Here is a 10091-nt window from a genome sequence, read left to right on the forward strand (position 1 = left end):
CTCTCATTTTATTTTAATTCATTCTGTGTTTTTTTTTTTTTTTTAACTTAAGTTGGAGTCTTGGCTCAATGCCTTTCTTCATGTGAATCAGTAACTTTTCTTCTTTCTTCCAACTCATCAAGTTTCAGATGTAGTATTTTCATTATGATTACAAAGAAATCCACTGCGATTTTTTGTTATTTTAAATTGGCTAAAGTATGTTTTCTCATTTCCAAATATATAGACTGGTATTCATTTAAGTGATATGCCTGACTGCAGTATCAGACTAAGTTTCCTAAATAGCCCATGGCATACAATGAATGTTGACTGAATTTAATTTAACCCAAGAAATATCACAAGAAAGCAATTAATGTGTCCATTCTCCATATTTCAACATCATAAATATAAGATATTTAAATGAAAAGCTCATTTCCCACCATCACTACTGAAAAGTATGCCCAGAAATATATACACTCTTACTTGAACAAATACTTTGCCCAAACGATGCAGTGAATAGGTTCTGAAGGTGTGTTACGAATTGTACAGCCAGGAAAAGTTCTCTGGGTTGGTTTAGGATGACATTCATAACACTCAGTCACACCCTACAAAGTCAGGAATGGGAAAAAAAAATTTATTCCATGATGGCAGTCTCTCAACATTATAAGGTAATTATAAACATTCATTCATCTAACATTCCAACTGGGCTTTATATTGTCAAAGATGTCTGAAAATATTGGTGACTCCAAGATTCTAATTTTAAAGAGAAAGAATCTTTAACACAAAAGCTAACTGAATCAACCATAGTTACAGCTAAAGCCAAATCAGGACTCCTCTGGTTCCTGGCCCAGTGATCCCAACACCAAACCAAATAAAAATTACTGCATTTCAATGTCAAATATGAGAACTGTACCTTGATTTCAATAAACATAAAAAATACCAAAAAGCAGCTTTCCAACCAATTACTTCTCAAAGTCAAAAATGTGTTGAATATTATTCACAGCCATATCCGTTATAATCTCCTAAAAATTAAGTGAACTCAAAGTAATTACTGATTTTAAGAGATTAATCTTGACACCAGGTATTACCAAGAAACACTCTTCATTTTGCTGATACACAGTTATGACACTTGAGACAATTTTTCACAATAATCCAATGAGTTATCACTGGGGGCCAGATTTTTGGCACAGCAAGTCAGGGTTTGGGACTCCCACCTCCGACACTGGCGTGCCTGCCTCTTAATTCAGCTCACTGCTAACGCATCCTGGAAGCCAAGACATCACCTCAAGTACTAGGGTCCCTGCCACAAAAACGGAAGATCCAGATGGGAGTCCCTGGCTCCCGGCCTCAGCCTGGCTATTGTGGGCATTTGGGGAGTGAACAAGCAGATGGAAGCTCTTTTTCCCTCTCACTGCCCTCCCCACCGTCTCAATCTGCATTTCAAATAAACAGACTTAACCGTCCTCATCTCAGCAATTCTTACTGCATAGCTACATTCTAGTATCTCAGGATCACAGCAATAAGGTATATAAAAAGCAATGCCTTTTGAATAGTTGCAAAGAAACAAAATCCACAAATGTTGCTTTAATATAAATTGCAAGAGATTCAGTTTCCTCCTTATTTCCATTTCTCATGCCTTTGGCCTTCCAATATGCTTTCTTGGGGGCAGCCACATGGCAAGCAGTCATCCCTTATATGAGTTTAAGAAAGATGTTGCCTTGATCTGTCAACAGATATTGAATGCTTCCATTTATTCAAATACACTCAATACACATGGACAGGTACAAGTCTTTGGAATGATACTGAATAAGCTTCCAAGAGCAATATGAGTATTTAACAGTTAAAACTGAAGTAGACCCTCAGTTCTCAACAAGGATAAACTGCCCCCCCCAAAAAAAACCAAAGCCAGCCAATTTTAAACCCAATATAATTTCCTTTTCATAATTCCATTCCTACAAAAGAATTTTTCAAATGCCATCTATGTTTAATTTTTAAAAGAAAAAAGATCCAAATGGCAAATTAACAATACTGAGATTTTATAAAACTAGGTTATAAATAGGTATTTGCTCTGTTATTTTTAGTTTTATAATAATGTTTGAAATACTTGACAAATACTCTCAAAAAGTTTTCAGCTGTCTTCAGATCTATAAATCACTTTTAGACAAAATGTAGCCTTTAGAAGCCTGGTTTGCCAATTATCAACTACAGCATGACACATTGTCTCATGGTTACTGAGAACTTGAAAATAACTATTGAGCAACCAGAGAAAGACAGATAAACAGAGAAAGAGAGCTCCCATCCATTGATCCACCCCTCAAATGCCAACAGTGAGGAATGGGACAGGTGCAGAGCCAGGATCTGGGAACTCAACTCCAGGTGTCTTGTGTGGGTGACAGGAACCCAACTGCTAAAGTTATCACTGCTGCCTCCCAGGGTCTGCACTGGCAGGAAGCTGGAAATCAGGAGCTAGAGTCGATTACAAATCTAGGTACATTCTCTGAAGGATAATACGTAGGCATCCTAATCAGTATCTTAACAGGCTAAATGACTGTCCCTACCAGAAACCTCTGAAGTTTATTATACCAACCAGTGGAAACAAAGTGGCATAGAAGTAAAAGATCTCTGCCCATGGTCTGTGTACACAGAGCATTCCAAGTTTTATGAGCATGAAAATTCTTACATGTTGGATTTTTAAAAAAATTTTTTTTAAGATTTATTTATTTGAAAGGCAAAGTTAGAAAGAGGGAGACAGAGTGACCTTCCATCTGCTGGTTCACTCCCCAGATGGCCACAATGGCCAGAGGTCAGCCAATCAGGAGCTTCATCTGGGTCTCCACATGGTTGCAGGGGCCCATGCAGTCAATCTTCCACTGCTTTCCCAGACACATTAGCAGGGAACTGGACCGGAAGTGGAGCAGCCAGGTCTTGAACCAGCACCCACATGGGTTGCCAGCATTGCAGACTGTCCCAACTGTACCAACCCAACTTGCTCTTCTTACATAAATCCAAGCTTTACTTCTTCCCACCCCACGGTCCCAAATAAGTATCCAAAATATTAAAAACAACTTTTTTTTTTTTTACCTTTTTGATAGTAGTTACTTGCCCAAGATAACCGGCAGTCCCACTCTCAATAAGAGGGACGTCAGCTGCCAAACACATCCTATTAACATGATTTCGGGCAGCTAGAAGAAAAATACTAGTCAGCAAAAGGGTTTTTGAAAAAACAAATTAGTTACTTTTAATTAATTAGGATGACACTCACCCAAACTATTTCTTAATGTTCCTATATATATAACTATCTTATGGCTATGCTCAGAGTAATACATGCAGAAGAAATCCGTTTGGCAAAATCTCATATAGACACTTGTATTACACATTTACTCCCAAGGAAAAGCAGCTCTGGAAACAAGTAATTTTTAAGTTTCAAAAGGTCATCTTTCTGTAATACTTGGAAGTAAATGAATAAAACGGATTATCAGCTTGGAACTATTTAGGCAATTTAAGGTTAGGGAGAAAAGGATGAGTCAGGTTAAGTCATTCTCTTTGTGTTTTTTCTTTTGGTATTTCTGGCCAAAAATTATTATAAACTCACTCAACAAATACACTTTTATAAGCAGAAGTAACAATAGGCAAGGAATATGATTTAAATATTTTCACCCCTACATTCTAAACATACAAATCTGTTAATAACTGACTGTATGGTTATGACCCATCTCTTTATATTGTGAAAAGTTTAAATGGTTAAAAAAAAAAGTGTACATCCAACAGAATTCAGCATGGTATCCTTTGGCACCAAATACACCTAAGACATTTCAAGAACCATGACTTTGAACTTCAGTATCCTATTACTTCATTCTCCAAAAAACAATTTTTCAACCCTGACCTCCGTTTACAATCATCTGACCAGCTCTGAAAAAATATGACGCTCAGGCCCCATTTTCAGGGTGATTCAACTGGTCTTATGTAAGACTTGGGCACTGGTATTTCTGAGCTCCCTACATAAGAAAATCATACTATATCTTAGTGCCCCAAAAATCTGAAACAAACACACCCACATACACCCTCCATAGTCACATTCTCTAGAGCATTTAACTTTCCTTTCATTTACAACTTTTGGTGCAACAGCATAATACATGATAGCTAAATTCCTGCCTGGGACAGGTAAGCTCTAGAGAAAACTGCAATCAACCAGCAAGCTTGAAACCTGAACTTGCTTTTGCTTAGATTTTAAAGTACTATCTCAAAAGGAAATATTTTTAAGAAATACTAAATTTGTAAACAGCTTTGATGTGGGGGAGGGGAAATATTGAGAAAATATTAAAATAATCTCACCTCTGTTATCTAAAGCATTCATAACTAATATAAATTGTCGAAAAAATTCCACATTATAGTCCGGGCTACAAAGCAAAACAAAAAAGGTCACTAAAACAACTAGCCTTACATATGATCTTCTCAGTACCATACAGAGTCCTGAAACGTATAATGTATTAAGAGCGCAAAAATAACTGATATGAGCAATAGACAGCATTTACACAGTAAGGTTAGACATTTCCCAAACATAAGCATATTTTAAAGAAATCATTTCCCCTAAATTCCTATCCTTTTTGCCAGCTACCTAGGGCACCAGAGCATGACCTCAAACTGGCAGAGAGAAGGCATGACTTCACTAGTCCCATCAGGCCTTCTCCGGGCAGTAAGTGCCTGGGAACATGCAGAGAACACATTCCCAGGGTCTGCCTTGCCGCTGGGTTCACCTCACATGGTCAGGATCAGGCAGGGTTCAGGCCCCTGGAGTCTCTGCTTTTAGCAGCACTGGGAAAGCAACACAGGGTAAGGGGTTATACAGCTACAGGCAGGTTTGCAGCAGAGAATAAAAAAAATAAGCTGGAGTCACAAATGTCCTGAGTGTTACAAACTTTTCAGGGGCTGACACTGGGGCTCACTGCTAATGCACCTGGGAAAGCAGCAGAGGGTGGCTCAAGTCCTTGGGCCCCTGCACCTATGTGGGAGACCCGGAAGAAGCTCCTGGCTACAGGTTGGCTCAGCTCCGGCTGTTGTAGCCATTTAGGAAGTGAACCAGTGGATGGAAGAAGACCTTTCTCTCTCTGTCCTTACCTCTCTGTAACTCTTTCAAACACATAAAAACAATAAATCTTAAAAAAGTTTTCAAAAATTTGAGTATCTCAAACAAGGGCTATTTTTAATATAATTTACTTGTGAGTGAGACAACTGTGGAGAAATGACAATTTAGATCCAGAGCTCCTTTGCTCTAATACCTCCAAAATTACAGAACCACGCCATTTATCTTTACTGAGAAGAGTGTAAGAATACACTATCAAACTACTGCCCCACTACAACTCCCTGTGTAACAGATCATTTTGGGAGGGAATCTTCAACTGAAAAAGGCACAGCTGAAATCAATTAGAATGAGAACTATATTCAGAAGTCAGAATCATCTTATATAAGGATATTCTAAGGTTTAAAATACTTTTTTATTTACAGCAAGAATATAAGGTCCTTTGTAAGTTTCTAAGTAACTTATCTATTCCAACTATTAAAATGGCTCACTGCTTATCTAAATCATTCAAACCATATTTAGAAGCTGGTAAAAAGAAAGTCATTTATATGGGTAGAGACTACATTCCAAGTATTCTAAAAAAATACTTTTTTAAAAGGTAGCACAGCACTGAGCTGACATATTAAGCTAGTAGAAATAACTTTAATTAAAAATTCACAGAAAACAGTTTTGCAACATAATAATTAGTGCATACTTCATGATGCTGTCATGGTAGGCTATGATATTAGCTTTCGGATGAAACTGCAGTACACTTTCCTTGGCAACCTGAAAAAACAAACAACACTAAATTACTACAACATTTTTGTTTGTATTTGAAATCTCCTTTTGACAGACACAATACGACTGTCTTACCTACTTACATAATCCCTTATTTTAACATTATAAAGAAATAAGAAGTGTGGCACATTTTCGGTAAGATTAAGCTACATACATTATACATATTTATCAAATAGGCGGGCCCTCCCCTACATCTCAGCATATTTGCTTCTACAGGAATGGCCTCAGTTAAAGAGAAAGGGGGGGAGAGGGCAATCAAATGCCATTCATGCATTCACTTAACAAACATTTACTGAGCATTTTCTGTGTACCAGAACCTATCTAAGATGAACAGTGCACAAAAAAGAAAAAAAGACATTAATCAAATAACAAATAACCATCCACATAATTCTAACTACAAGCCACGACAAGAGACACATCAGGAAAGTAAAGGCTGTCATGGAAGACCTCACTTAATCTCAAAGGTAGAAATGTATCCCTGGAGAAGGGAAGCAAAATATGAAAACTAAAAAGGAAAAACAAACAGGAAGCAGAGAAGCAAAGGCAAAGATGTTTGAAGATCCTGCAGTATGGGCCGGCGCCGCAACTCAATAGGCTAATCCTCCGCCTGCGGCACCAGCACACCGGGTTCTAGTCCCAGTTGCCCCTCTTCCAGGCCAGCTCTCTGCTATGGCCCGGGAAGGCAGTGGAGGATGGCCCAAGTCCTTGGGCCCTGCACCCCATGGGAGACCAGGAGAAGCACCTGGCTCCTGGCTTCGGATCAGTGCAGTGCGCTGGCCGCTGCGACTTTTGGGGGGTGAACCAACAGCAAAAAGGAAGACCTTTGTCTCTCTTTCTCACTCTCACTGTCCACTCTGCCTATCAAAAAAAAAATAAAAAATAAAAAATCCTGCAGTATGAAGGAACACTCAAGATTGTAGCTCCTCTGGCCCTGAAACACAGGAGGAGCCAACCTGTAGGAGAGGTAGGAATACAAGTTTCATTCTAAGTTAAAAAAAAACCATAAATTTAAATATGAATGAGACTTAACAGTCACACCAATTACAGGATTAGGTACACTGCATATTTCCTCATACATCAAAGAAAAAAAGAAGGGTGGAGCCTTTAGTCCTTTGCTGGATACATCTTTTTATTCTTCACACTCAGCATTTTCTCCCTCCTATAGGAAAGGCACAATTATCTGAACAGAAGATCCACCAAAGGATTACAGAAAAGATACGAGGTAGCAGGGTCTGGGGAGGGGCAGGAGGGTGGCAAGAAGCAGCCCATGAAGCAGCCCAAGAAGCAGGCCAAAGAGCTGGATGAAGAAGATAAGGCTTTCAAACCAAAACAAGAAGAGGAGCAGAAGGCGGCTGGCCACAGGTGGAATTAAGCAATGTGGCAATAAGTCAGCTGTCCCTTGTGCCTGAAGTGATGGTGCCCTTGACTGCATTCCCAGCTAAACATCTCGATTCCCGGCCATGGCATCTTTTGCCACCGACAGTTAGAATGAAGTGTTTAGAGTTAAGTGTATCTTGCAGCCTGTTCTACATTCACAAATACACTTTTGTAAAAAGGGGGAAAAATCCCACTGTACTGTAGCTCACTGTCTCCCTAGTTGTTTTCACATAGCCACTCTCAGTTGCGAATTTAAAGTAAACCCCGCTGAGATTCTTCCAGAGTCTGCCCTTTGGTCCCTGCTCTCCAAATTCTCCATCACTTGGAATTAAACCACCTCACTGGGAAGAAAGAAAAGATACGAGAAATGGTTACCTGTGCCTTTGATCTTCCAACATGTTTCTTTTGAAACAAAAACTGCCTGTTCAGGTTGCTGACATCGATAGTGTCCAGATCAATCTACAAATGCACAAACACCACATAAATCAAAAATATTCAGCTTTGTTTGGGAGCTAGCTCTATCCTTAGCACTCATCACCCAGAATTTTTGGTATTTGCTACATTAGCGGAAAAAATATTTTTGGACCAGTCATACCAAAATTTTTAAATTGACAAAAATAAGGCATATAAAAGAACCAAGATTTAATGTCAGACAACTTTATTGAAAATATTTTGATGGGATGCTACTTTTTTTGTTTCATCACTCTGATGACAAACATTTCAGGAAATTTCTCGGATGGCATACAAATAGGTGGATTCATTAAGATTTTTGAATGTTTTCATCATAAAGAAATGATAAATGTTTTAGGAGGTAGGTCTCTTTATCCTGACTGATCAAAATATCACATGATACCCCATAAATATGTACAAATGTTTCTTAAAGATTATTTATTTTTTTAAACACAGCGGGTGGGGCAACACAGAGATGTAAGTATCATGCACCCACTCCCCAAATGGATGCCAACAGCTGGGGCTAGGCTAGGCTAAAGCCAGAAGCCAGAACTCCATTTGGTTTCCCACGTGGGAGTAGTAGGAACCCCAAACTCTGAGCCATCATCTGCTACCTCCCACATGCATTAGCAGGAAGGTGGATCAGAAGCAGAGCAGCCAGGGTGCAACCCAGGCACTCTGATATGAGACAAAGGCATTCCAACCAGCCGGGCTTAATTCACTGCACTGCAACACCCACCCCCAAATGTTTTGTGCCAGTTAAATATATAGATATGTCAGTGAAAGCAGCAAAGTTCAAAAATAGAGCCAGAAAAGCAGCTTACTGCAAATATTATAATTTATCTCTCTACCTAATTACTCTAGTATATTTTATTTTACGTTATCCTGTTTTTAAAAAATGATACATGGCAAATGGATTAATTGAATTTCTGTTGCCTTCTTTAATCCACGCGATCCACACACAATTTCTCCTACAAGGATTTCTACCTGACGGCTGTGGAAAGGAACTTCTGTATATGGTTTGAAAGCAGGCTGTACTAAATAAAAAAGCATCAGGCTCTAAGTCTAGTCTAACTGCTTCCTAGAAGTATATGTAAGAAAGTGAAAATAAAAGGCTACAAGCGTTTTCACTCCATTTCATTAACACAAGTAATTACTGTGGAGCATCCTAATGATGCTGTCAAAGCCGTCAAAACACAGAACCACCTAAGTAGCTTTGTTCTATTCTTCTAAATTTACTACAAAAAAATAAAACCCCGCAAGAGAGGACCGAAGCCCTCACTTTTCAAGTGCCCTGATTCACTGCCCAGCACGAGCAGGTGCTGTGAGCAAGTCGGCAGGGGCTAAGGCACCGGCCCACCGGGGTTTGCTAAGCCTAACCTGGCAAAGGCACGCGAGCGCCCCGCTCCATTCATTCGGAGCTCCGGGGGGCCGCCTCCACCGCTCTTTGCCCCGCTACACCTGAGGCTACTTTCAGACGCACCTCCAGGGAACGTCACCAGTCTCTAAAAGTCGACGCTGCACAGAAGTACCTGCACTGGAAACGCCAAAGGCTTCCTGGCGTTGTGCACCTGAGCCAAGTGAAAGCGACACCGGCGAGGACGCACGGAGGACGGGCAGGCACCCGGTCGGGAGCCCCCGAGCCGCCCTGCCGCTGGCTCCCTGACCCCATGGCATCTCACTTCCCTCATGTGTTAAAAATAAGATGGGATGGAAATAGCGCTCGCCCCCACAGCGCGGCCACACCGCCACCCACTGCCCCGCCTCGTCACCGCCGACTTACGGGGGACTTTCGAATCCGAGTCCCAACACCCACGAGGGACTCGCTGCCATCACCCGCCGCCTCCCGGCACAGCTGGCCAACTGTGTGGACGCGAGAAGGCACCGGGCCAGCCCCCCGCGCCCTCGGCGCGCCGCGATCCCGGGCTGCCGGGGAGGCGGGGGCCGCCCCGCCACGGGGCGCCCGGCAGACCCGGGCCCGCGGCCTCCTCGGCGCCCGGCGCGATCCCCGCGTACAGAGGCCCGCGCCGTCCGCGCCCGGCATCTCCCCTCACGCCCGCTGCCATGACCGCGGGCCGCGCGGCCTCCACCCGCCCGCCGACCCCGGGCCTCGAGACCCCCCGGCCGCTCGCACCGCAGCCCGCCATCCAGCCCGCCCGCGCGCGCGCACTCGCGCCGCCCCGGGCCCTCACCAGGTCGATGTGAGAGAAGCCGGTGAGCACGAGGTTCTTGAGGAGCTCGCAGCCGATGCCTCCCGCGCCCACCACCAACACCCGGCCCCCGGCCACGGCCTCGGCCAGCTCCCGAGGCAGCCCCCGCGACAGTGCCATGGCGGGACGACCACGAGCAGCGGCGGAGTCGGAGGCGGGAGAACTGAGCCGCCGCCGGAAGCGGGTGGGGGAAGGGCGGCGCGACTTCCGCTCCTGCGCACTGC

At 42.6% G+C, this 10091-nt stretch overlaps 1 protein-coding gene across 1 annotated transcript in view; it reads right to left on the reverse strand.

Annotated features, from left to right (window-relative positions):
- UBA2 (ubiquitin like modifier activating enzyme 2) overlaps positions 1-10016 on the reverse strand; it is a 39211-nt gene extending 29195 nt beyond the window's left edge. The window contains exons 1-6 of the mRNA XM_062175785.1: positions 9850-10016; positions 7583-7666; positions 5748-5818; positions 4309-4373; positions 3058-3158; positions 460-581 (exon numbers count right to left, since the gene is read on the reverse strand). Coding sequence (XP_062031769.1) covers positions 460-581; positions 3058-3158; positions 4309-4373; positions 5748-5818; positions 7583-7666; positions 9850-9987 — 581 coding nt within the window. The 5' untranslated portion in view covers positions 9988-10016. The remainder of the gene's footprint in view (positions 1-459; positions 582-3057; positions 3159-4308; positions 4374-5747; positions 5819-7582; positions 7667-9849) is intronic.
- Between the last annotated feature and the right edge of the window lie 75 nt (positions 10017-10091).

This window comes from Lepus europaeus, chromosome 19 (assembly GCF_033115175.1).
Source record: "Lepus europaeus isolate LE1 chromosome 19, mLepTim1.pri, whole genome shotgun sequence".
NCBI lineage: Eukaryota > Metazoa > Chordata > Mammalia > Lagomorpha > Leporidae > Lepus > Lepus europaeus.